Genomic DNA, 27008 nt, shown 5'->3' with positions numbered 1-27008 from the left:
TTTACAACAGCACTGAAAAATTCAATCTGCCCCTGGGAATGCAACACTGTAAAATCCACGTGCCTGGGAGCTCACCCTTTTGCTTCGGGACCCAGGAGGTAGCAGAGCTGTGGTGAGGCCGGCCCTGCTCGCCCACGGCCTGTGCGGCCTGGGGGAGGCCGGGCCGGACGCCAGCGGCTCCCAGGCGAGGAATGGAGGCCGCAGGAGCCCGGCCCCAGGCTGGGCCTGGCCACGGCTGCTGACATCTTGCCGACGCTGAGTCCTCCGTGGCGCTTGACAGCTCCAGGCCGAGCCTGCTTCCCCTGCCAGGGCAGAGAGGTGCCCAGAGTGGCCTGAAATCCAGCACCATGCCTGGTGTGGCCACTAGATAAGAAATGGAACCCTTTCAAATAGACAGATGAGACCTCCAGACCTTGTTCTTGTTTCCCGGGAGAGAAAAGAACAGTGACAGCATGGGAAAAAACAACCTAAAAACCTTGAAGTCAATAAAAGAATGAGTCAAACCTGAAATCAAAGAGGGATGAGAAAATGGCCAATAGGACTAAAATACTCTTTTAGTAGTACCATAGAAATAAACAATAATAGACTAGAATTTCTCCTTTAATTCATGAGAGTAGGGGGGGAATGAAGTACTAAGACTGTAAATCTGAACCAAAACATCCAGTAATAAAGCCAAGCAAATGTTAAAGTAGCTGTAACCCCATCAAAACTTTACAGAGAGAAAGAGATGAGCGTGATGCAAATCCTTTGCGCCCAGGGAGAGAAGATAAAAGCCTCTGTTTCCAGAGATGATGGCAAAAACCAAGGAAGAAAAACCTTTGCCTTTCAACAACTCATCCATAAAATAATACGCCATGAGTTCCTAGCCCATAAACATACTTGTGAGAAAGCTGTGAAAATGAGAAGGATATGAGGATAGCAGAATTTTTTCCAGGGCTCCTGCAATTCCTGATAATGAAAAAACACAAACAACCTGGTTTTTTCTAAAAAAGTCTCCCTAACATAAGCAAAACCCCCCTCCTCATCCTACGAAAACTCATATAAGACTAGTGTATAATTAGTTCTGCTTTACCATCCCAAGTTTTGTCTCTGCGTAGTCAGTTAGGGAAAGAAAAAGTTGCGTAGGGGGAGGAAAAGTATCTAGGAATTTTATTCTGGTTTCTTATACTTGCAATCCTGTTAATAAAGTTTCTTTATTCTGGCTAAGTTTTCAACCTGTTTTAACCTACTCCTAATCCATAACTCACTAAAATAAATAAATAAATAAATAAATATATAAATCTATAAAAATATATATATATATATATATGGAGTAAGTTCCCTGGTGATTGCGGCATGCACTAAAAGCCATGTCGTTCTTTAGTACATTAGCCAGAAAAGTGAAATTAGCAAATGTCAACCACTACAAGGACAAGTCCAGTGAGGAGGTGCTGAGGGAGCTTTAGCCTGGTGTCAGACAGGCAGGATGATGAGGGAGCATCAGGCAGACTTCCATCAATCCCTACGTGACAGTGCTCGCCACAAGGGCCGTTTCCCTGGCCAAGATGCCCTCCCTGCTTCCAAGTACATTAGACACTGGAGCAGGTGACACTTTCATCTGTTGGTTTGTTGTTTTGCTAGGGGGAGAAGGCCGGTTCCTTATTCCCTTGCTCCAGCAAAGAAAGTTACTTCTGCACAAGCTTTGTTGCACTCTTCCAGCACTGGATGAGATTCCCATACACTTTTAGTTTTGCAGATCTCCAGTAGGAAGTGCAAAGGCATTGCGTGCTATTTCCTCCTTTTCTGTGTCAGGGCTTTAGAGAACTACAAGCCTTGTTTTGCCCAGGGAATGTTGCTTGCTGCTAGTAGCCAAGGAGGAATATGGAATTCAGAGCCATATGCAGTAGGCTTGAATTAGCCCTTTTTCAATTTGAGGGAGTGACTTAGAATCCCTTTGCTGTCCAAGCTGATGATTTCTGCTGAGTAGAGCAGGTTGGCTGTAGATGTGAAAAGCAAGAAAGTTGGAAGTGATAGGTAATGGCCTGTCCCTCGTGCTTGTCTCTTTCCACAGAGCCCAGAACCAAGAGCAGTCTCCCCCCTGGCTCCCTCTGCTCCAGGAGAAGAAGCCAAAGAGGGGGAATCTGAGCAAGAGGAGCAGGAGCGTCCAGCGTTGCTCACAGAAGAGCCGGAGCCATTCCAGACAGTAAGTGCCAGTTCTGGGTGGAGCTGTCTTTAGTGCGGGACAGAGCTGCAAGTTTCTGGCCAGCCAGCGCTTGCTGTTGGAGGCTGAGGGTGCTGAGGGCTGGAGTCCTGGCAGCACCTAGCGATTCCCTGCAGCACAAGACAGGTGGGGATTGGGCTTTGAGCTGTCGTGCTGAGGCACCAAAGCGCTGGTGCTCATCTGCGGGTGAGCATGCGGCTGCTTGGCTCAGTGCAGCTCTGTCTCTTGGCTTCTCCAATGCCATGGCCAAGGGCACAGGTGGGAGTTCTGGGCCTCAAAGGGTCTGGTTTGTTTGCTTTCCCTTTTTGGAACCCTGTGTACTGCCAGTGGAAGTGTTCTGCGGTTGTCTGGAGTAATTCTTCATTCTTACAGAGTCTGTTGGCCCATCTGTCTTTTGGCTTTTGTTAAGCTGCTGCTGGGCGCTGATTGTCTTGTCCATGAAGCTGGGGGAGGTGACTCTTGTTTGATGTGGCCAAAGAAACAAACTGCGTGGCTCTGAGGCTAAAGGCAGAAGCGGCAAGCTTCTGTTGGATACATTTTGTGGTGAGGAGTGCAGCTTTGAAAGCTGCTTTGAAGCCTCCAATGTGGGGTGACTCTGCAAGTCTCTTTTTGTGCTGTCTTGTGTTGCTAAGAACAGGAAAGGTATCTCCAAATTCCGGATGCGGTCATTGAAGTCAAATGCGGAACGTGGTGCCTGGGCGGCTGCCTGGGCCCAAAGCACCCAGGGGTGCCGCTCAAGAGCAGCTGAACGTGAGCCAGCTTGGGCCCAGGTGGCCAAGAAGGCCTGGGGCATGCTGGCCATGTGCCAGCAATAGTGGGGCGGCAGGAGCAGGGCAGTGAGCGTCCCCCTGTGCTGGGCAGGGCCGTGGCTGCAGCTGGAGTGCTGTGTCCAGTCCTGGGCCTCTCTGATCAGAAAGTCATTGAGGGGCTGGAGCGTGTCCAGAGAAGGACAAGGGCACTGGGGAAGGCTGTGGATGACTGTGGTGGTTTGATTTATTTGTTATTTGGGGAAAGATGGAAGGAGCACAGGGGAAAAATGATTTGTTTGTGAGAAGGTGCTGGGTACTACCTTTGTGCCTGAAAGAAGCCAATAGTTAGCCAGTTTTGAGAAGTGACAACATTTTACAACAGCACTGAAAAATTCAATCTGCCCCTGGGAATGCAACACTGTAAAATCCACGTGCCTGGGAGCTCACCCTTTTGCTTCGGGACCCAGGAGGTAGCAGAGCTGTGGTGAGGCCGGCCCTGCTCGCCCACGGCCTGTGCGGCCTGGGGGAGGCCGGGCCGGACGCCAGCGGCTCCCGGGCGAGGAATGGAGGCCGCAGGAGCCCGGCCCCAGGCTGGGCCTGGCCACGGCTGCTGACATCTTGCCGACGCTGAGTCCTCCGTGGCGCTTGACAGCTCCAGGCCGAGCCTGCTTCCCCTGCCAGGGCAGAGAGGTGCCCAGAGTGGCCTGAAATCCAGCACCATGCCTGGTGTGGCCACTAGATAAGAAATGGAACCCTTTCAAATAGACAGATGAGACCTCCAGACCTTGTTCTTGTTTCCCGGGAGAGAAAAGAACAGTGACAGCATGGGAAAAAACAACCTAAAAACCTTGAAGTCAATAAAAGAATGAGTCAAACCTGAAATCAAAGAGGGATGAGAAAATGGCCAATAGGACTAAAATACTCTTTTAGTAGTACCATAGAAATAAACAATAATAGACTAGAATTTCTCCTTTAATTCATGAGAGTAGGGGGGGAATGAAGTACTAAGACTGTAAATCTGAACCAAAACATCCAGTAATAAAGCCAAGCAAATGTTAAAGTAGCTGTAACCCCATCAAAACTTTACAGAGAGAAAGAGATGAGCGTGATGCAAATCCTTTGCGCCCAGGGAGAGAAGATAAAAGCCTCTGTTTCCAGAGATGATGGCAAAAACCAAGGAAGAAAAACCTTTGCCTTTCAACAACTCATCCATAAAATAATACGCCATGAGTTCCTAGCCCATAAACATACTTGTGAGAAAGCTGTGAAAATGAGAAGGATATGAGGATAGCAGAATTTTTTCCAGGGCTCCTGCAATTCCTGATAATGAAAAAACACAAACAACCTGGTTTTTTCTAAAAAAGTCTCCCTAACATAAGCAAAACCCCCCTCCTCATCCTACGAAAACTCATATAAGACTAGTGTATAATTAGTTCTGCTTTACCATCCCAAGTTTTGTCTCTGCGTAGTCAGTTAGGGAAAGAAAAAGTTGCGTAGGGGGAGGAAAAGTATCTAGGAATTTTATTCTGGTTTCTTATACTTGCAATCCTGTTAATAAAGTTTCTTTATTCTGGCTAAGTTTTCAACCTGTTTTAACCTACTCCTAATCCATAACTCACTAAAATAAATAAATAAATAAATAAATATATAAATCTATAAAAATATATATATATATATATATGGAGTAAGTTCCCTGGTGATTGCGGCATGCACTAAAAGCCATGTCGTTCTTTAGTACATTAGCCAGAAAAGTGAAATTAGCAAATGTCAACCACTACAAGGACAAGTCCAGTGAGGAGGTGCTGAGGGAGCTTTAGCCTGGTGTCAGACAGGCAGGATGATGAGGGAGCATCAGGCAGACTTCCATCAATCCCTACGTGACAGTGCTCGCCACAAGGGCCGTTTCCCTGGCCAAGATGCCCTCCCTGCTTCCAAGTACATTAGACACTGGAGCAGGTGACACTTTCATCTGTTGGTTTGTTGTTTTGCTAGGGGGAGAAGGCCGGTTCCTTATTCCCTTGCTCCAGCAAAGAAAGTTACTTCTGCACAAGCTTTGTTGCACTCTTCCAGCACTGGATGAGATTCCCATACACTTTTAGTTTTGCAGATCTCCAGTAGGAAGTGCAAAGGCATTGCGCGCTATTTCCTCCTTTTCTGTGTCAGGGCTTTAGAGAACTACAAGCCTTGTTTTGCCCAGGGAATGTTGCTTGCTGCTAGTAGCCAAGGAGGAATATGGAATTCAGAGCCATATGCAGTAGGCTTGAATTAGCCCTTTTTCAATTTGAGGGAGTGACTTAGAATCCCTTTGCTGTCCAAGCTGATGATTTCTGCTGAGTAGAGCAGGTTGGCTGTAGATGTGAAAAGCAAGAAAGTTGGAAGTGATAGGTAATGGCCTGTCCCTCGTGCTTGTCTCTTTCCACAGAGCCCAGAACCAAGAGCAGTCTCCCCCCTGGCTCCCTCTGCTCCAGGAGAAGAAGCCAAAGAGGGGGAATCTGAGCAAGAGGAGCAGGAGCGTCCAGCGTTGCTCACAGAAGAGCCGGAGCCATTCCAGACAGTAAGTGCCAGTTCTGGGTGGAGCTGTCTTTAGTGCGGGACAGAGCTGCAAGTTTCTGGCCAGCCAGCGCTTGCTGTTGGAGGCTGAGGGTGCTGAGGGCTGGAGTCCTGGCAGCACCTAGCGATTCCCTGCAGCACAAGACAGGTGGGGATTGGGCTTTGAGCTGTCGTGCTGAGGCACCAAAGCGCTGGTGCTCATCTGCGGGTGAGCATGCGGCTGCTTGGCTCAGTGCAGCTCTGTCTCTTGGCTTCTCCAATGCCATGGCCAAGGGCACAGGTGGGAGTTCTGGGCCTCAAAGGGTCTGGTTTGTTTGCTTTCCCTTTTTGGAACCCTGTGTACTGCCAGTGGAAGTGTTCTGTGGTTGTCTGGAGTAATTCTTCATTCTTACAGAGTCTGTTGGCCCATCTGTCTTTTGGCTTTTGTTAAGCTGCTGCTGGGCGCTGATTGTCTTGTCCATGAAGCTGGGGGAGGTGACTCTTGTTTGATGTGGCCAAAGAAACAAACTGCGTGGCTCTGAGGCTAAAGGCAGAAGCGGCAAGCTTCTGTTGGATACATTTTGTGGTGAGGAGTGCAGCTTTGAAAGCTGCTTTGAAGCCTCCAATGTGGGGTGACTCTGCAAGTCTCTTTTTGTGCTGTCTTGTGTTGCTAAGAACAGGAAAGGCATCTCCAAATTCCGGATGCGGTCATTGAAGTCAAATGCGGAACGTGGTGCCTGGGCGGCTGCCTGGGCCCAAAGCACCCAGGGGTGCCGCTCAAGAGCAGCTGAACGTGAGCCAGCTTGGGCCCAGGTGGCCAAGAAGGCCTGGGGCATGCTGGCCATGTGCCAGCAATAGTGGGGCGGCAGGAGCAGGGCAGTGAGCGTCCCCCTGTGCTGGGCAGGGCCGTGGCTGCAGCTGGAGTGCTGTGTCCAGTCCTGGGCCTCTCTGATCAGAAAGTCATTGAGGGGCTGGAGCGTGTCCAGAGAAGGACAAGGGCACTGGGGAAGGCTGTGGATGACTGTGGTGGTTTGATTTATTTGTTATTTGGGGAAAGATGGAAGGAGCACAGGGGAAAAATGATTTGTTTGTGAGAAGGTGCTGGGTACTACCTTTGTGCCTGAAAGAAGCCAATAGTTAGCCAGTTTTGAGAAGTGACAACATTTTACAACAGCACTGAAAAATTCAATCTGCCCCTGGGAATGCAACACTGTAAAATCCACGTGCCTGGGAGCTCACCCTTTTGCTTCGGGACCCAGGAGGTAGCAGAGCTGTGGTGAGGCCGGCCCTGCTCGCCCACGGCCTGTGCGGCCTGGGGGAGGCCGGGCCGGACGCCAGCGGCTCCCGGGCGAGGAATGGAGGCCGCAGGAGCCCGGCCCCAGGCTGGGCCTGGCCACGGCTGCTGACATCTTGCCGACGCTGAGTCCTCCGTGGCGCTTGACAGCTCCAGGCCGAGCCTGCTTCCCCTGCCAGGGCAGAGAGGTGCCCAGAGTGGCCTGAAATCCAGCACCATGCCTGGTGTGGCCACTAGATAAGAAATGGAACCCTTTCAAATAGACAGATGAGACCTCCAGACCTTGTTCTTGTTTCCCGGGAGAGAAAAGAACAGTGACAGCATGGGAAAAAACAACCTAAAAACCTTGAAGTCAATAAAAGAATGAGTCAAACCTGAAATCAAAGAGGGATGAGAAAATGGCCAATAGGACTAAAATACTCTTTTAGTAGTACCATAGAAATAAACAATAATAGACTAGAATTTCTCCTTTAATTCATGAGAGTAGGGGGGGAATGAAGTACTAAGACTGTAAATCTGAACCAAAACATCCAGTAATAAAGCCAAGCAAATGTTAAAGTAGCTGTAACCCCATCAAAACTTTACAGAGAGAAAGAGATGAGCGTGATGCAAATCCTTTGCGCCCAGGGAGAGAAGATAAAAGCCTCTGTTTCCAGAGATGATGGCAAAAACCAAGGAAGAAAAACCTTTGCCTTTCAACAACTCATCCATAAAATAATACGCCATGAGTTCCTAGCCCATAAACATACTTGTGAGAAAGCTGTGAAAATGAGAAGGATATGAGGATAGCAGAATTTTTTCCAGGGCTCCTGCAATTCCTGATAATGAAAAAACACAAACAACCTGGTTTTTTCTAAAAAAGTCTCCCTAACATAAGCAAAACCCCCCTCCTCATCCTACGAAAACTCATATAAGACTAGTGTATAATTAGTTCTGCTTTACCATCCCAAGTTTTGTCTCTGCGTAGTCAGTTAGGGAAAGAAAAAGTTGCGTAGGGGGAGGAAAAGTATCTAGGAATTTTATTCTGGTTTCTTATACTTGCAATCCTGTTAATAAAGTTTCTTTATTCTGGCTAAGTTTTCAACCTGTTTTAACCTACTCCTAATCCATAACTCACTAAAATAAATAAATAAATAAATAAATATATAAATCTATAAATATATATATATATATATATGGAGTAAGTTCCCTGGTGATTGCGGCATGCACTAAAAGCCATGTCGTTCTTTAGTACATTAGCCAGAAAAGTGAAATTAGCAAATGTCAACCACTACAAGGACAAGTCCAGTGAGGAGGTGCTGAGGGAGCTTTAGCCTGGTGTCAGACAGGCAGGATGATGAGGGAGCATCAGGCAGACTTCCATCAATCCCTACGTGACAGTGCTCGCCACAAGGGCCGTTTCCCTGGCCAAGATGCCCTCCCTGCTTCCAAGTACATTAGACACTGGAGCAGGTGACACTTTCATCTGTTGGTTTGTTGTTTTGCTAGGGGGAGAAGGCCGGTTCCTTATTCCCTTGCTCCAGCAAAGAAAGTTACTTCTGCACAAGCTTTGTTGCACTCTTCCAGCACTGGATGAGATTCCCATACACTTTTAGTTTTGCAGATCTCCAGTAGGAAGTGCAAAGGCATTGCGCGCTATTTCCTCCTTTTCTGTGTCAGGGCTTTAGAGAACTACAAGCCTTGTTTTGCCCAGGGAATGTTGCTTGCTGCTAGTAGCCAAGGAGGAATATGGAATTCAGAGCCATATGCAGTAGGCTTGAATTAGCCCTTTTTCAATTTGAGGGAGTGACTTAGAATCCCTTTGCTGTCCAAGCTGATGATTTCTGCTGAGTAGAGCAGGTTGGCTGTAGATGTGAAAAGCAAGAAAGTTGGAAGTGATAGGTAATGGCCTGTCCCTCGTGCTTGTCTCTTTCCACAGAGCCCAGAACCAAGAGCAGTCTCCCCCCTGGCTCCCTCTGCTCCAGGAGAAGAAGCCAAAGAGGGGGAATCTGAGCAAGAGGAGCAGGAGCGTCCAGCGTTGCTCACAGAAGAGCCGGAGCCATTCCAGACAGTAAGTGCCAGTTCTGGGTGGAGCTGTCTTTAGTGCGGGACAGAGCTGCAAGTTTCTGGCCAGCCAGCGCTTGCTGTTGGAGGCTGAGGGTGCTGAGGGCTGGAGTCCTGGCAGCACCTAGCGATTCCCTGCAGCACAAGACAGGTGGGGATTGGGCTTTGAGCTGTCGTGCTGAGGCACCAAAGCGCTGGTGCTCATCTGCGGGTGAGCATGCGGCTGCTTGGCTCAGTGCAGCTCTGTCTCTTGGCTTCTCCAATGCCATGGCCAAGGGCACAGGTGGGAGTTCTGGGCCTCAAAGGGTCTGGTTTGTTTGCTTTCCCTTTTTGGAACCCTGTGTACTGCCAGTGGAAGTGTTCTGTGGTTGTCTGGAGTAATTCTTCATTCTTACAGAGTCTGTTGGCCCATCTGTCTTTTGGCTTTTGTTAAGCTGCTGCTGGGCGCTGATTGTCTTGTCCATGAAGCTGGGGGAGGTGACTCTTGTTTGATGTGGCCAAAGAAACAAACTGCGTGGCTCTGAGGCTAAAGGCAGAAGCGGCAAGCTTCTGTTGGATACATTTTGTGGTGAGGAGTGCAGCTTTGAAAGCTGCTTTGAAGCCTCCAATGTGGGGTGACTCTGCAAGTCTCTTTTTGTGCTGTCTTGTGTTGCTAAGAACAGGAAAGGCATCTCCAAATTCCGGATGCGGTCATTGAAGTCAAATGCGGAACGTGGTGCCTGGGCGGCTGCCTGGGCCCAAAGCACCCAGGGGTGCCGCTCAAGAGCAGCTGAACGTGAGCCAGCTTGGGCCCAGGTGGCCAAGAAGGCCTGGGGCATGCTGGCCATGTGCCAGCAATAGTGGGGCGGCAGGAGCAGGGCAGTGAGCGTCCCCCTGTGCTGGGCAGGGCCGTGGCTGCAGCTGGAGTGCTGTGTCCAGTCCTGGGCCTCTCTGATCAGAAAGTCATTGAGGGGCTGGAGCGTGTCCAGAGAAGGACAAGGGCACTGGGGAAGGCTGTGGATGACTGTGGTGGTTTGATTTATTTGTTATTTGGGGAAAGATGGAAGGAGCACAGGGGAAAAATGATTTGTTTGTGAGAAGGTGCTGGGTACTACCTTTGTGCCTGAAAGAAGCCAATAGTTAGCCAGTTTTGAGAAGTGACAACATTTTACAACAGCACTGAAAAATTCAATCTGCCCCTGGGAATGCAACACTGTAAAATCCACGTGCCTGGGAGCTCACCCTTTTGCTTCGGGACCCAGGAGGTAGCAGAGCTGTGGTGAGGCCGGCCCTGCTCGCCCACGGCCTGTGCGGCCTGGGGGAGGCCGGGCCGGACGCCAGCGGCTCCCGGGCGAGGAATGGAGGCCGCAGGAGCCCGGCCCCAGGCTGGGCCTGGCCACGGCTGCTGACATCTTGCCGACGCTGAGTCCTCCGTGGCGCTTGACAGCTCCAGGCCGAGCCTGCTTCCCCTGCCAGGGCAGAGAGGTGCCCAGAGTGGCCTGAAATCCAGCACCATGCCTGGTGTGGCCACTAGATAAGAAATGGAACCCTTTCAAATAGACAGATGAGACCTCCAGACCTTGTTCTTGTTTCCCGGGAGAGAAAAGAACAGTGACAGCATGGGAAAAAACAACCTAAAAACCTTGAAGTCAATAAAAGAATGAGTCAAACCTGAAATCAAAGAGGGATGAGAAAATGGCCAATAGGACTAAAATACTCTTTTAGTAGTACCATAGAAATAAACAATAATAGACTAGAATTTCTCCTTTAATTCATGAGAGTAGGGGGGGAATGAAGTACTAAGACTGTAAATCTGAACCAAAACATCCAGTAATAAAGCCAAGCAAATGTTAAAGTAGCTGTAACCCCATCAAAACTTTACAGAGAGAAAGAGATGAGCGTGATGCAAATCCTTTGCGCCCAGGGAGAGAAGATAAAAGCCTCTGTTTCCAGAGATGATGGCAAAAACCAAGGAAGAAAAACCTTTGCCTTTCAACAACTCATCCATAAAATAATACGCCATGAGTTCCTAGCCCATAAACATACTTGTGAGAAAGCTGTGAAAATGAGAAGGATATGAGGATAGCAGAATTTTTTCCAGGGCTCCTGCAATTCCTGATAATGAAAAAACACAAACAACCTGGTTTTTTCTAAAAAAGTCTCCCTAACATAAGCAAAACCCCCCTCCTCATCCTACGAAAACTCATATAAGACTAGTGTATAATTAGTTCTGCTTTACCATCCCAAGTTTTGTCTCTGCGTAGTCAGTTAGGGAAAGAAAAAGTTGCGTAGGGGGAGGAAAAGTATCTAGGAATTTTATTCTGGTTTCTTATACTTGCAATCCTGTTAATAAAGTTTCTTTATTCTGGCTAAGTTTTCAACCTGTTTTAACCTACTCCTAATCCATAACTCACTAAAATAAATATATATATATATATATATATATATATATATATATATATATATATATATATATATATATATATATATATATATATGGAGTAAGTTCCCTGGTGATTGCGGCATGCACTAAAAGCCACGTTGTTCTTTAGTACATTAGCCAGAAAAGTGAAATTAGCAAATGTCAACCACTACAAGGACAAGTCCAGTGAGGAGGTGCTGAGGGAGCTTTAGCCTGGTGTCAGACAGGCAGGATGATGAGGGAGCATCAGGCAGACTTCCATCAATCCCTACGTGACAGTGCTCGCCACAAGGGCCGTTTCCCTGGCCAAGATGCCCTCCCTGCTTCCAAGTACATTAGACACTGGAGCAGGTGACACTTTCATCTGTTGGTTTGTTGTTTTGCTAGGGGGAGAAGGCCGGTTCCTTATTCCCTTGCTCCAGCAAAGAAAGTTACTTCTGCACAAGCTTTGTTGCACTCTTCCAGCACTGGATGAGATTCCCATACACTTTTAGTTTTGCAGATCTCCAGTAGGAAGTGCAAAGGCATTGCGCGCTATTTTCCTCCTTTTCTGTGTCAGGGCTTTAGAGAACTACAAGCCTTGTTTTGCCCAGGGAATGTTGCTTGCTGCTAGTAGCCAAGGAGGAATATGGAATTCAGAGCCATATGCAGTAGGCTTGAATTAGCCCTTTTTCAATTTGAGGGAGTGACTTAGAATCCCTTTGCTGTCCAAGCTGATGATTTCTGCTGAGTAGAGCAGGTTGGCTGTAGATGTGAAAAGCAAGAAAGTTGGAAGTGATAGGTAATGGCCTGTCCCTCGTGCTTGTCTCTTTCCACAGAGCCCAGAACCAAGAGCAGTCTCCCCCCTGGCTCCCTCTGCTCCAGGAGAAGAAGCCAAAGAGGGGGAATCTGAGCAAGAGGAGCAGGAGCATCCAGCGTTGCTCACAGAAGAGCCGGAGCCATTCCAGACAGTAAGTGCCAGTTCTGGGTGGAGCTGTCTTTAGTGCGGGACAGAGCTGCAAGTTTCTGGCCAGCCAGCGCTTGCTGTTGGAGGCTGAGGGTGCTGAGGGCTGGAGTCCTGGCAGCACCTAGCGATTCCCTGCAGCACAAGACAGGTGGGGATTGGGCTTTGAGCTGTCGTGCTGAGGCACCAAAGCGCTGGTGCTCATCTGCGGGTGAGCATGCGGCTGCTTGGCTCAGTGCAGCTCTGTCTCTTGGCTTCTCCAATGCCATGGCCAAGGGCACAGGTGGGAGTTCTGGGCCTCAAAGGGTCTGGTTTGTTTGCTTTCCCTTTTTGGAACCCTGTGTACTGCCAGTGGAAGTGTTCTGTGGTTGTCTGGAGTAATTCTTCATTCTTACAGAGTCTGTTGGCCCATCTGTCTTTTGGCTTTTGTTAAGCTGCTGCTGGGCGCTGATTGTCTTGTCCATGAAGCTGGGGGAGGTGACTCTTGTTTGATGTGGCCAAAGAAACAAACTGCGTGGCTCTGAGGCTAAAGGCAGAAGCGGCAAGCTTCTGTTGGATACATTTTGTGGTGAGGAGTGCAGCTTTGAAAGCTGCTTTGAAGCCTCCAATGTGGGGTGACTCTGCAAGTCTCTTTTTGTGCTGTCTTGTGTTGCTAAGAACAGGAAAGGCATATCCAAATTCCGGATGCGGTCATTGAAGTCAAATGCGGAACGTGGTGCCTGGGCGGCTGCCTGGGCCCAAAGCACCCAGGGGTGCCGCTCAAGAGCAGCTGAACGTGAGCCAGCTTGGGCCCAGGTGGCCAAGAAGGCCTGGGGCATGCTGGCCATGTGCCAGCAATAGTGGGGCGGCAGGAGCAGGGCAGTGAGCGTCCCCCTGTGCTGGGCAGGGCCGTGGCTGCAGCTGGAGTGCTGTGTCCAGTCCTGGGCCTCTCTGATCAGAAAGTCATTGAGGGGCTGGAGCGTGTCCAGAGAAGGACAAGGGCACTGGGGAAGGCTGTGGATGACTGTGGTGGTTTGATTTATTTGTTATTTGGGGAAAGATGGAAGGAGCACAGGGGAAAAATGATTTGTTTGTGAGAAGGTGCTGGGTACTACCTTTGTGCCTGAAAGAAGCCAATAGTTAGCCAGTTTTGAGAAGTGACAACATTTTACAACAGCACTGAAAAATTCAATCTGCCCCTGGGAATGCAACACTGTAAAATCCACGTGCCTGGGAGCTCACCCTTTTGCTTCGGGACCCAGGAGGTAGCAGAGCTGTGGTGAGGCCGGCCCTGCTCGCCCACGGCCTGTGCGGCCTGGGGGAGGCCGGGCCGGACGCCAGCGGCTCCCGGGCGAGGAATGGAGGCCGCAGGAGCCCGGCCCCAGGCTGGGCCTGGCCACGGCTGCTGACATCTTGCCGACGCTGAGTCCTCCGTGGCGCTTGACAGCTCCAGGCCGAGCCTGCTTCCCCTGCCAGGGCAGAGAGGTGCCCAGAGTGGCCTGAAATCCAGCACCATGCCTGGTGTGGCCACTAGATAAGAAATGGAACCCTTTCAAATAGACAGATGAGACCTCCAGACCTTGTTCTTGTCTCCCGGGAGAGAAAAGAACAGTGACAGCATGGGAAAAAACAACCTAAAAACCTTGAAGTCAATAAAAGAATGAGTCAAACCTGAAATCAAAGAGGGATGAGAAAATGGCCAATAGGACTAAAATACTCTTTTAGTAGTACCATAGAAATAAACAATAATAGACTAGAATTTCTCCTTTAATTCATGAGAGTAGGGGGGGAATGAAGTACTAAGACTGTAAATCTGAACCAAAACATCCAGTAATAAAGCCAAGCAAATGTTAAAGTAGCTGTAACCCCATCAAAACTTTACAGAGAGAAAGAGATGAGCGTGATGCAAATCCTTTGCGCCCAGGGAGAGAAGATAAAAGCCTCTGTTTCCAGAGATGATGGCAAAAACCAAGGAAGAAAAACCTTTGCCTTTCAACAACTCATCCATAAAATAATACGCCATGAGTTCCTAGCCCATAAACATACTTGTGAGAAAGCTGTGAAAATGAGAAGGATATGAGGATAGCAGAATTTTTTCCAGGGCTCCTGCAATTCCTGATAATGAAAAAACACAAACAACCTGGTTTTTTCTAAAAAAGTCTCCCTAACATAAGCAAAACCCCCCTCCTCATCCTACGAAAACTCATATAAGACTAGTGTATAATTAGTTCTGCTTTACCATCCCAAGTTTTGTCTCTGCGTAGTCAGTTAGGGAAAGAAAAAGTTGCGTAGGGGGAGGAAAAGTATCTAGGAATTTTATTCTGGTTTCTTATACTTGCAATCCTGTTAATAAAGTTTCTTTATTCTGGCTAAGTTTTCAACCTGTTTTAACCTACTCCTAATCCATAACTCACTAAAATAAATATATATATATATATATATATATATATATATATATGGAGTAAGTTCCCTGGTGATTGCGGCATGCACTAAAAGCCATGTTGTTCTTTAGTACATTAGCCAGAAAAGTGAAATTAGCAAATGTCAACCACTACAAGGACAAGTCCAGTGAGGAGGTGCTGAGGGAGCTTTAGCCTGGTGTCAGACAGGCAGGATGATGAGGGAGCATCAGGCAGACTTCCATCAATCCCTACGTGACAGTGCTCGCCACAAGGGCCGTTTCCCTGGCCAAGATGCCCTCCCTGCTTCCAAGTACATTAGACACTGGAGCAGGTGACACTTTCATCTGTTGGTTTGTTGTTTTGCTAGGGGGAGAAGGCCGGTTCCTTATTCCCTTGCTCCAGCAAAGAAAGTTACTTCTGCACAAGCTTTGTTGCACTCTTCCAGCACTGGATGAGATTCCCATACACTTTTAGTTTTGCAGATCTCCAGTAGGAAGTGCAAAGGCATTGCGCGCTATTTTCCTCCTTTTCTGTGTCAGGGCTTTAGAGAACTACAAGCCTTGTTTTGCCCAGGGAATGTTGCTTGCTGCTAGTAGCCAAGGAGGAATATGGAATTCAGAGCCATATGCAGTAGGCTTGAATTAGCCCTTTTTCAATTTGAGGGAGTGACTTAGAATCCCTTTGCTGTCCAAGCTGATGATTTCTGCTGAGTAGAGCAGGTTGGCTGTAGATGTGAAAAGCAAGAAAGTTGGAAGTGATAGGTAATGGCCTGTCCCTCGTGCTTGTCTCTTTCCACAGAGCCCAGAACCAAGAGCAGTCTCCCCCCTGGCTCCCTCTGCTCCAGGAGAAGAAGCCAAAGAGGGGGAATCTGAGCAAGAGGAGCAGGAGCATCCAGCGTTGCTCACAGAAGAGCCGGAGCCATTCCAGACAGTAAGTGCCAGTTCTGGGTGGAGCTGTCTTTAGTGCGGGACAGAGCTGCAAGTTTCTGGCCAGCCAGTGCTTGCTGTTGGAGGCTGAGGGTGCTGAGGGCTGGAGTCCTGGCAGCACCTAGCGATTCCCTGCAGCACAAGACAGGTGGGGATTGGGCTTTGAGCTGTCGTGCTGAGGCACCAAAGCGCTGGTGCTCATCTGCGGGTGAGCATGCGGCTGCTTGGCTCAGTGCAGCTCTGTCTCTTGGCTTCTCCAATGCCATGGCCAAGGGCACAGGTGGGAGTTCTGGGCCTCAAAGGGTCTGGTTTGTTTGCTTTCCCTTTTTGGAACCCTGTGTACTGCCAGTGGAAGTGTTCTGCGGTTGTCTGGAGTAATTCTTCATTCTTACAGAGTCTGTTGGCCCATCTGTCTTTTGGCTTTTGTTAAGCTGCTGCTGGGCGCTGATTGTCTTGTCCATGAAGCTGGGGGAGGTGACTCTTGTTTGATGTGGCCAAAGAAACAAACTGCGTGGCTCTGAGGCTAAAGGCAGAAGCGGCAAGCTTCTGTTGGATACATTTTGTGGTGAGGAGTGCAGCTTTGAAAGCTGCTTTGAAGCCTCCAATGTGGGGTGACTCTGCAAGTCTCTTTTTGTGCTGTCTTGTGTTGCTAAGAACAGGAAAGGCATCTCCAAATTCCGGATGCGGTCATTGAAGTCAAATGCGGAACGTGGTGCCTGGGCGGCTGCCTGGGCCCAAAGCACCCAGGGGTGCCGCTCAAGAGCAGCTGAACGTGAGCCAGCTTGGGCCCAGGTGGCCAAGAAGGCCTGGGGCATGCTGGCCATGTGCCAGCAATAGTGGGGCGGCAGGAGCAGGGCAGTGAGCGTCCCCCTGTGCTGGGCAGGGCCGTGGCTGCAGCTGGAGTGCTGTGTCCAGTCCTGGGCCTCTCTGATCAGAAAGTCATTGAGGGGCTGGAGCGTGTCCAGAGAAGGACAAGGGCACTGGGGAAGGCTGTGGATGACTGTGGTGGTTTGATTTATTTGTTATTTGGGGAAAGATGGAAGGAGCACAGGGGAAAAATGATTTGTTTGTGAGAAGGTGCTGGGTACTACCTTTGTGCCTGAAAGAAGCCAATAGTTAGCCAGTTTTGAGAAGTGACAACATTTTACAACAGCACTGAAAAATTCAATCTGCCCCTGGGAATGCAACACTGTAAAATCCACGTGCCTGGGAGCTCACCCTTTTGCTTCGGGACCCAGGAGGTAGCAGAGCTGTGGTGAGGCCGGCCCTGCTCGCCCACGGCCTGTGCGGCCTGGGGGAGGCCGGGCCGGACGCCAGCGGCTCCCGGGCGAGGAATGGAGGCCGCAGGAGCCCGGCCCCAGGCTGGGCCTGGCCACGGCTGCTGACATCTTGCCGACGCTGAGTCCTCCGTGGCGCTTGACAGCTCCAGGCCGAGCCTGCTTCCCCTGCCAGGGCAGAGAGGTGCCCAGAGTGGCCTGAAATCCAGCACCATGCCTGGTGTGGCCACTAGATAAGAAATGGAACCCTTTCAAATAGACAGATGAGACCTCCAGACCTTGTTCTTGTCTCCCGGGAGAGAAAAGAACAGTGACAGCATGGGAAAAAACAACCTAAAAACCTTGAAGTCAATAAAAGAATGAGTCAAACCTGAAATCAAAGAGGGATGAGAAAATGGCCAATAGGACTAAAATACTCTTTTAGTAGTACCATAGAAATAAACAATAATAGACTAGAATTTCTCCTTTAATTCATGAGAGTAGGGGGGGAATGAAGTACTAAGACTGTAAATCTGAACCAAAACATCCAGTAATAAAGCCAAGCAAATGTTAAAGTAGCTGTAACCCCATCAAAACTTTACAGAGAGAAAGAGATGAGCGTGATGCAAATCCTTTGCGCCCAGGGAGAGAAGATAAAAGCCTCTGTTTCCAGAGATGATGGCAAAAACCAAGGAAGAAAAACCTTTGCCTTTCAGCAACTCATCCATAAAATAATACGCCATGAGTTCCTAGCCCATAAACATACTTGTGAGAAAGCTGTGAAAATGAGAAGGATATGAGGATAGCAGAATTTTTTCCAGGGCTCCTGCAATTCCTGATAATGAAAAAACACAAACAACCTGGTTTTTTCTAAAAAAGTCTCCCTAACATAAGCAAAACCCCCCTCCTCATCCTACGAAAACTCATATAAGACTAGTGTATAATTAGTTCTGCTTTACCATCCCAAGTTTTGTCTCTGCGTAGTCAGTTAGGGAAAGAAAAAGTTGCGTAGGGGGAGGAAAAGTATCTAGGAATTTTATTCTGGTTTCTTATACTTGCAATCCTGTTAATAAAGTTTCTTTATTCTGGCTAAGTTTTCAACCTGTTTTAACCTACTCCTAATCCATAACTCACTAAAATAAATATATATATATATATATATATATATATATATATATATATATATGGAGTAAGTTCCCTGGTGATTGCGGCATGCACTAAAAGCCACGTTGTTCTTTAGTACATTAGCCAGAAAAGTGAAATTAGCAAATGTCAACCACTACAAGGACAAGTCCAGTGAGGAGGTGCTGAGGGAGCTTTAGCCTGGTGTCAGACAGGCAGGATGATGAGGGAGCATCAGGCAGACTTCCATCAATCCCTACGTGACAGTGCTCGCCACAAGGGCCGTTTCCCTGGCCAAGATGCCCTCCCTGCTTCCAAGTACATTAGACACTGGAGCAGGTGACACTTTCATCTGTTGGTTTGTTGTTTTGCTAGGGGGAGAAGGCCGGTTCCTTATTCCCTTGCTCCAGCAAAGAAAGTTACTTCTGCACAAGCTTTGTTGCACTCTTCCAGCACTGGATGAGATTCCCATACACTTTTAGTTTTGCAGATCTCCAGTAGGAAGTGCAAAGGCATTGCGCGCTATTTTCCTCCTTTTCTGTGTCAGGGCTTTAGAGAACTACAAGCCTTGTTTTGCCCAGGGAATGTTGCTTGCTGCTAGTAGCCAAGGAGGAATATGGAATTCAGAGCCATATGCAGTAGGCTTGAATTAGCCCTTTTTCAATTTGAGGGAGTGACTTAGAATCCCTTTGCTGTCCAAGCTGATGATTTCTGCTGAGTAGAGCAGGTTGGCTGTAGATGTGAAAAGCAAGAAAGTTGGAAGTGATAGGTAATGGCCTGTCCCTCGTGCTTGTCTCTTTCCACAGAGCCCAGAACCAAGAGCAGTCTCCCCCCTGGCTCCCTCTGCTCCAGGAGAAGAAGCCAAAGAGGGGGAATCTGAGCAAGAGGAGCAGGAGCATCCAGCGTTGCTCACAGAAGAGCCGGAGCCATTCCAGACAGTAAGTGCCAGTTCTGGGTGGAGCTGTCTTTAGTGCGGGACAGAGCTGCAAGTTTCTGGCCAGCCAGCGCTTGCTGTTGGAGGCTGAGGGTGCTGAGGGCTGGAGTCCTGGCAGCACCTAGCGATTCCCTGCAGCACAAGACAGGTGGGGATTGGGCTTTGAGCTGTCGTGCTGAGGCACCAAAGCGCTGGTGCTCATCTGCGGGTGAGCATGCGGCTGCTTGGCTCAGTGCAGCTCTGTCTCTTGGCTTCTCCAATGCCATGGCCAAGGGCACAGGTGGGAGTTCTGGGCCTCAAAGGGTCTGGTTTGTTTGCTTTCCCTTTTTGGAACCCTGTGTACTGCCAGTGGAAGTGTTCTGTGGTTGTCTGGAGTAATTCTTCATTCTTACAGAGTCTGTTGGCCCATCTGTCTTTTGGCTTTTGTTAAGCTGCTGCTGGGCGCTGATTGTCTTGTCCATGAAGCTGGGGGAGGTGACTCTTGTTTGATGTGGCCAAAGAAACAAACTGCGTGGCTCTGAGGCTAAAGGCAGAAGCGGCAAGCTTCTGTTGGATACATTTTGTGGTGAGGAGTGCAGCTTTGAAAGCTGCTTTGAAGCCTCCAATGTGGGGTGACTCTGCAAGTCTCTTTTTGTGCTGTCTTGTGTTGCTAAGAACAGGAAAGGCATCTCCAAATTCCGGATGCGGTCATTGAAGTCAAATGCGGAACGTGGTGCCTGGGCGGCTGCCTGGGCCCAAAGCACCCAGGGGTGCCGCTCAAGAGCAGCTGAACGTGAGCCAGCTTGGGCCCAGGTGGCCAAGAAGGCCTGGGGCATGCTGGCCATGTGCCAGCAATAGTGGGGCGGCAGGAGCAGGGCAGTGAGCGTCCCCCTGTGCTGGGCAGGGCCGTGGCTGCAGCTGGAGTGCTGTGTCCAGTCCTGGGCCTCTCTGATCAGAAAGTCATTGAGGGGCTGGAGCGTGTCCAGAGAAGGACAAGGGCACTGGGGAAGGCTGTGGATGACTGTGGTGGTTTGATTTATTTGTTATTTGGGGAAAGATGGAAGGAGCACAGGGGAAAAATGATTTGTTTGTGAGAAGGTGCTGGGTACTACCTTTGTGCCTGAAAGAAGCCAATAGTTAGCCAGTTTTGAGAAGTGACAACATTTTACAACAGCACTGAAAAATTCAGTCTGCCCCTGGGAATGCAACACTGTAAAATCCACGTGCCTGGGAGCTCACCCTTTTGCTTCGGGACCCAGGAGGTAGCAGAGCTGTGGTGAGGCCGGCCCTGCTCGCCCACGGCCTGTGCGGCCTGGGGGAGGCCGGGCCGGACGCCAGCGGCTCCCGGGCGAGGAATGGAGGCCGCAGGAGCCCGGCCCCAGGCTGGGCCTGGCCACGGCTGCTGACATCTTGCCGACGCTGAGTCCTCCGTGGCGCTTGACAGCTCCAGGCCGAGCCTGCTTCCCCTGCCAGGGCAGAGAGGTGCCCAGAGTGGCCTGAAATCCAGCACCATGCCTGGTGTGGCCACTAGATAAGAAATGGAACCCTTTCAAATAGACAGATGAGACCTCCAGACCTTGTTCTTGTCTCCCGGGAGAGAAAAGAACAGTGACAGCATGGGAAAAAACAACCTAAAAACCTTGAAGTCAATAAAAGAATGAGTCAAACCTGAAATCAAAGAGGGATGAGAAAATGGCCAATAGGACTAAAATACTCTTTTAGTAGTACCATAGAAATAAACAATAATAGACTAGAATTTCTCCTTTAATTCATGAGAGTAGGGGGGGAATGAAGTACTAAGACTGTAAATCTGAACCAAAACATCCAGTAATAAAGCCAAGCAAATGTTAAAGTAGCTGTAACCCCATCAAAACTTTACAGAGAGAAAGAGATGAGCGTGATGCAAATCCTTTGCGCCCAGGGAGAGAAGATAAAAGCCTCTGTTTCCAGAGATGATGGCAAAAACCAAGGAAGAAAAACCTTTGCCTTTCAACAACTCATCCATAAAATAATACGCCATGAGTTCCTAGCCCATAAACATACTTGTGAGAAAGCTGTGAAAATGAGAAGGATATGAGGATAGCAGAATTTTTTCCAGGGCTCCTGCAATTCCTGATAATGAAAAAACACAAACAACCTGGTTTTTTCTAAAAAAGTCTCCCTAACATAAGCAAAACCCCCCTCCTCATCCTACGAAAACTCATATAAGACTAGTGTATAATTAGTTCTGCTTTACCATCCCAAGTTTTGTCTCTGCGTAGTCAGTTAGGGAAAGAAAAAGTTGCGTAGGGGGAGGAAAAGTATCTAGGAATTTTATTCTGGTTTCTTATACTTGCAATCCTGTTAATAAAGTTTCTTTATTCTGGCTAAGTTTTCAACCTGTTTTAACCTACTCCTAATCCATAACTCACTAAAATAAATATATATATATATATATATATATATATATATATATGGAGTAAGTTCCCTGGTGATTGCGGCATGCACTAAAAGCCACGTTGTTCTTTAGTACATTAGCCAGAAAAGTGAAATTAGCAAATGTCAACCACTACAAGGACAAGTCCAGTGAGGAGGTGCTGAGGGAGCTTTAGCCTGGTGTCAGACAGGCAGGATGATGAGGGAGCATCAGGCAGACTTCCATCAATCCCTACGTGACAGTGCTCGCCACAAGGGCCGTTTCCCTGGCCAAGATGCCCTCCCTGCTTCCAAGTACATTAGACACTGGAGCAGGTGACACTTTCATCTGTTGGTTTGTTGTTTTGCTAGGGGGAGAAGGCCGGTTCCTTATTCCCTTGCTCCAGCAAAGAAAGTTACTTCTGCACAAGCTTTGTTGCACTCTTCCAGCACTGGATGAGATTCCCATACACTTTTAGTTTTGCAGATCTCCAGTAGGAAGTGCAAAGGCATTGCGCGCTATTTTCCTCCTTTTCTGTGTCAGGGCTTTAGAGAACTACAAGCCTTGTTTTGCCCAGGGAATGTTGCTTGCTGCTAGTAGCCAAGGAGGAATATGGAATTCAGAGCCATATGCAGTAGGCTTGAATTAGCCCTTTTTCAATTTGAGGGAGTGACTTAGAATCCCTTTGCTGTCCAAGCTGATGATTTCTGCTGAGTAGAGCAGGTTGGCTGTAGATGTGAAAAGCAAGAAAGTTGGAAGTGATAGGTAATGGCCTGTCCCTCGTGCTTGTCTCTTTCCACAGAGCCCAGAACCAAGAGCAGTCTCCCCCCTGGCTCCCTCTGCTCCAGGAGAAGAAGCCAAAGAGGGGGAATCTGAGCAAGAGGAGCAGGAGCATCCAGCGTTGCTCACAGAAGAGCCGGAGCCATTCCAGACAGTAAGTGCCAGTTCTGGGTGGAGCTGTCTTTAGTGCGGGACAGAGCTGCAAGTTTCTGGCCAGCCAGTGCTTGCTGTTGGAGGCTGAGGGTGCTGAGGGCTGGAGTCCTGGCAGCACCTAGCGATTCCCTGCAGCACAAGACAGGTGGGGATTGGGCTTTGAGCTGTCGTGCTGAGGCACCAAAGCGCTGGTGCTCATCTGCGGGTGAGCATGCGGCTGCTTGGCTCAGTGCAGCTCTGTCTCTTGGCTTCTCCAATGCCATGGCCAAGGGCACAGGTGGGAGTTCTGGGCCTCAAAGGGTCTGGTTTGTTTGCTTTCCCTTTTTGGAACCCTGTGTACTGCCAGTGGAAGTGTTCTGCGGTTGTCTGGAGTAATTCTTCATTCTTACAGAGTCTGTTGGCCCATCTGTCTTTTGGCTTTTGTTAAGCTGCTGCTGGGCGCTGATTGTCTTGTCCATGAAGCTGGGGGAGGTGACTCTTGTTTGATGTGGCCAAAGAAACAAACTGCGTGGCTCTGAGGCTAAAGGCAGAAGCGGCAAGCTTCTGTTGGATACATTTTGTGGTGAGGAGTGCAGCTTTGAAAGCTGCTTTGAAGCCTCCAATGTGGGGTGACTCTGCAAGTCTCTTTTTGTGCTGTCTTGTGTTGCTAAGAACAGGAAAGGCATCTCCAAATTCCGGATGCGGTCATTGAAGTCAAATGCGGAACGTGGTGCCTGGGCGGCTGCCTGGGCCCAAAGCACCCAGGGGTGCCGCTCAAGAGCAGCTGAACGTGAGCCAGCTTGGGCCCAGGTGGCCAAGAAGGCCTGGGGCATGCTGGCCATGTGCCAGCAATAGTGGGGCGGCAGGAGCAGGGCAGTGAGCGTCCCCCTGTGCTGGGCAGGGCCGTGGCTGCAGCTGGAGTGCTGTGTCCAGTCCTGGGCCTCTCTGATCAGAAAGTCATTGAGGGGCTGGAGCGTGTCCAGAGAAGGACAAGGGCACTGGGGAAGGCTGTGGATGACTGTGGTGGTTTGATTTATTTGTTATTTGGGGAAAGATGGAAGGAGCACAGGGGAAAAATGATTTGTTTGTGAGAAGGTGCTGGGTACTACCTTTGTGCCTGAAAGAAGCCAATAGTTAGCCAGTTTTGAGAAGTGACAACATTTTACAACAGCACTGAAAAATTCAATCTGCCCCTGGGAATGCAACACTGTAAAATCCACGTGCCTGGGAGCTCACCCTTTTGCTTCGGGACCCAGGAGGTAGCAGAGCTGTGGTGAGGCCGGCCCTGCTCGCCCACGGCCTGTGCGGCCTGGGGGAGGCCGGGCCGGACGCCAGCGGCTCCCGGGCGAGGAATGGAGGCCGCAGGAGCCCGGCCCCAGGCTGGGCCTGGCCACGGCTGCTGACATCTTGCCGACGCTGAGTCCTCCGTGGCGCTTGACAGCTCCAGGCCGAGCCTGCTTCCCCTGCCAGGGCAGAGAGGTGCCCAGAGTGGCCTGAAATCCAGCACCATGCCTGGTGTGGCCACTAGATAAGAAATGGAACCCTTTCAAATAGACAGATGAGACCTCCAGACCTTGTTCTTGTCTCCCGGGAGAGAAAAGAACAGTGACAGCATGGGAAAAAACAACCTAAAAACCTTGAAGTCAATAAAAGAATGAGTCAAACCTGAAATCAAAGAGGGATGAGAAAATGGCCAATAGGACTAAAATACTCTTTTAGTAGTACCATAGAAATAAACAATAATAGACTAGAATTTCTCCTTTAATTCATGAGAGTAGGGGGGGAATGAAGTACTAAGACTGTAAATCTGAACCAAAACATCCAGTAATAAAGCCAAGCAAATGTTAAAGTAGCTGTAACCCCATCAAAACTTTACAGAGAGAAAGAGATGAGCGTGATGCAAATCCTTTGCGCCCAGGGAGAGAAGATAAAAGCCTCTGTTTCCAGAGATGATGGCAAAAACCAAGGAAGAAAAACCTTTGCCTTTCAGCAACTCATCCATAAAATAATACGCCATGAGTTCCTAGCCCATAAACATACTTGTGAGAAAGCTGTGAAAATGAGAAGGATATGAGGATAGCAGAATTTTTTCCAGGGCTCCTGCAATTCCTGATAATGAAAAAACACAAACAACCTGGTTTTTTCTAAAAAAGTCTCCCTAACATAAGCAAAACCCCCCTCCTCATCCTACGAAAACTCATATAAGACTAGTGTATAATTAGTTCTGCTTTACCATCCCAAGTTTTGTCTCTGCGTAGTCAGTTAGGGAAAGAAAAAGTTGCGTAGGGGGAGGAAAAGTATCTAGGAATTTTATTCTGGTTTCTTATACTTGCAATCCTGTTAATAAAGTTTCTTTATTCTGGCTAAGTTTTCAACCTGTTTTAACCTACTCCTAATCCATAACTCACTAAAATAAATATATATATATATATATATATATATATATATATATATATATATGGAGTAAGTTCCCTGGTGATTGCGGCATGCACTAAAAGCCACGTTGTTCTTTAGTACATTAGCCAGAAAAGTGAAATTAGCAAATGTCAACCACTACAAGGACAAGTCCAGTGAGGAGGTGCTGAGGGAGCTTTAGCCTGGTGTCAGACAGGCAGGATGATGAGGGAGCATCAGGCAGACTTCCATCAATCCCTATGTGACAGTGCTCGCCACAAGGGCCGTTTCCCTGGCCAAGATGCCCTCCCTGCTTCCAAGTACATTAGACACTGGAGCAGGTGACACTTTCATCTGTTGGTTTGTTGTTTTGCTAGGGGGAGAAGGCCGGTTCCTTATTCCCTTGCTCCAGCAAAGAAAGTTACTTCTGCACAAGCTTTGTTGCACTCTTCCAGCACTGGATGAGATTCCCATACACTTTTAGTTTTGCAGATCTCCAGTAGGAAGTGCAAAGGCATTGCGCGCTATTTTCCTCCTTTTCTGTGTCAGGGCTTTAGAGAACTACAAGCCTTGTTTTGCCCAGGGAATGTTGCTTGCTGCTAGTAGCCAAGGAGGAATATGGAATTCAGAGCCATATGCAGTAGGCTTGAATTAGCCCTTTTTCAATTTGAGGGAGTGACTTAGAATCCCTTTGCTGTCCAAGCTGATGATTTCTGCTGAGTAGAGCAGGTTGGCTGTAGATGTGAAAAGCAAGAAAGTTGGAAGTGATAGGTAATGGCCTGTCCCTCGTGCTTGTCTCTTTCCACAGAGCCCAGAACCAAGAGCAGTCTCCCCCCTGGCTCCCTCTGCTCCAGGAGAAGAAGCCAAAGAGGGGGAATCTGAGCAAGAGGAGCAGGAGCATCCAGCGTTGCTCACAGAAGAGCCGGAGCCATTCCAGACAGTAAGTGCCAGTTCTGGGTGGAGCTGTCTTTAGTGCGGGACAGAGCTGCAAGTTTCTGGCCAGCCAGCGCTTGCTGTTGGAGGCTGAGGGTGCTGAGGGCTGGAGTCCTGGCAGCACCTAGCGATTCCCTGCAGCACAAGACAGGTGGGGATTGGGCTTTGAGCTGTCGTGCTGAGGCACCAAAGCGCTGGTGCTCATCTGCGGGTGAGCATGCGGCTGCTTGGCTCAGTGCAGCTCTGTCTCTTGGCTTCTCCAATGCCATGGCCAAGGGCACAGGTGGGAGTTCTGGGCCTCAAAGGGTCTGGTTTGTTTGCTTTCCCTTTTTGGAACCCTGTGTACTGCCAGTGGAAGTGTTCTGTGGTTGTCTGGAGTAATTCTTCATTCTTACAGAGTCTGTTGGCCCATCTGTCTTTTGGCTTTTGTTAAGCTGCTGCTGGGCGCTGATTGTCTTGTCCATGAAGCTGGGGGAGGTGACTCTTGTTTGATGTGGCCAAAGAAACAAACTGCGTGGCTCTGAGGCTAAAGGCAGAAGCGGCAAGCTTCTGTTGGATACATTTTGTGGTGAGGAGTGCAGCTTTGAAAGCTGCTTTGAAGCCTCCAATGTGGGGTGACTCTGCAAGTCTCTTTTTGTGCTGTCTTGTGTTGCTAAGAACAGGAAAGGCATCTCCAAATTCCGGATGCGGTCATTGAAGTCAAATGCGGAACGTGGTGCCTGGGCGGCTGCCTGGGCCCAAAGCACCCAGGGGTGCCGCTCAAGAGCAGCTGAACGTGAGCCAGCTTGGGCCCAGGTGGCCAAGAAGGCCTGGGGCATGCTGGCCATGTGCCAGCAATAGTGGGGCGGCAGGAGCAGGGCAGTGAGCGTCCCCCTGTGCTGGGCAGGGCCGTGGCTGCAGCTGGAGTGCTGTGTCCAGTCCTGGGCCTCTCTGATCAGAAAGTCATTGAGGGGCTGGAGCGTGTCCAGAGAAGGACAAGGGCACTGGGGAAGGCTGTGGATGACTGTGGTGGTTTGATTTATTTGTTATTTGGGGAAAGATGGAAGGAGCACAGGGGAAAAATGATTTGTTTGTGAGAAGGTGCTGGGTACTACCTTTGTGCCTGAAAGAAGCCAATAGTTAGCCAGTTTTGAGAAGTGACAACATTTTACAACAGCACTGAAAAATTCAGTCTGCCCCTGGGAATGCAACACTGTAAAATCCACGTGCCTGGGAGCTCACCCTTTTGCTTCGGGACCCAGGAGGTAGCAGAGCTGTGGTGAGGCCGGCCCTGCTCGCCCACGGCCTGTGCGGCCTGGGGGAGGCCGGGCCGGACGCCAGCGGCTCCCGGGCGAGGAATGGAGGCCGCAGGAGCCCGGCCCCAGGCTGGGCCTGGCCACGGCTGCTGACATCTTGCCGACGCTGAGTCCTCCGTGGCGCTTGACAGCTCCAGGCCGAGCCTGCTTCCCCTGCCAGGGCAGAGAGGTGCCCAGAGTGGCCTGAAATCCAGCACCATGCCTGGTGTGGCCACTAGATAAGAAATGGAACCCTTTCAAATAGACAGATGAGACCTCCAGACCTTGTTCTTGTCTCCCGGGAGAGAAAAGAACAGTGACAGCATGGGAAAAAACAACCTAA

The 27008-nt window shown here is 49.3% G+C and overlaps 1 protein-coding gene across 1 annotated transcript; it reads right to left on the bottom strand.

The window, feature by feature from the left end:
• Positions 1-71: 71 nt before the first annotated feature.
• Positions 72-26782, bottom strand: LOC131572606 (collagen alpha-1(I) chain-like). Its single transcript, XM_058825852.1, has 9 exons — positions 26613-26782; positions 23301-23588; positions 19997-20284; positions 16685-16972; positions 13381-13668; positions 10037-10324; positions 6718-7005; positions 3397-3684; positions 72-363 (listed from the first exon to the last, which is right to left on the bottom strand). The coding sequence occupies exons 1-9, from the start codon at positions 26780-26782 to the stop codon at positions 72-74; spliced, it is 2478 nt and encodes an 825-aa protein (XP_058681835.1).
• Between the last annotated feature and the right edge of the window lie 226 nt (positions 26783-27008).

The sequence above is a fragment of the Poecile atricapillus genome, chromosome Z, assembly GCF_030490865.1.
Source record: "Poecile atricapillus isolate bPoeAtr1 chromosome Z, bPoeAtr1.hap1, whole genome shotgun sequence".
NCBI lineage: Eukaryota > Metazoa > Chordata > Aves > Passeriformes > Paridae > Poecile > Poecile atricapillus.
Note: the sequence above shows the minus strand (reverse complement) of the source record. Positions and strands in the feature narration are given on the sequence as shown.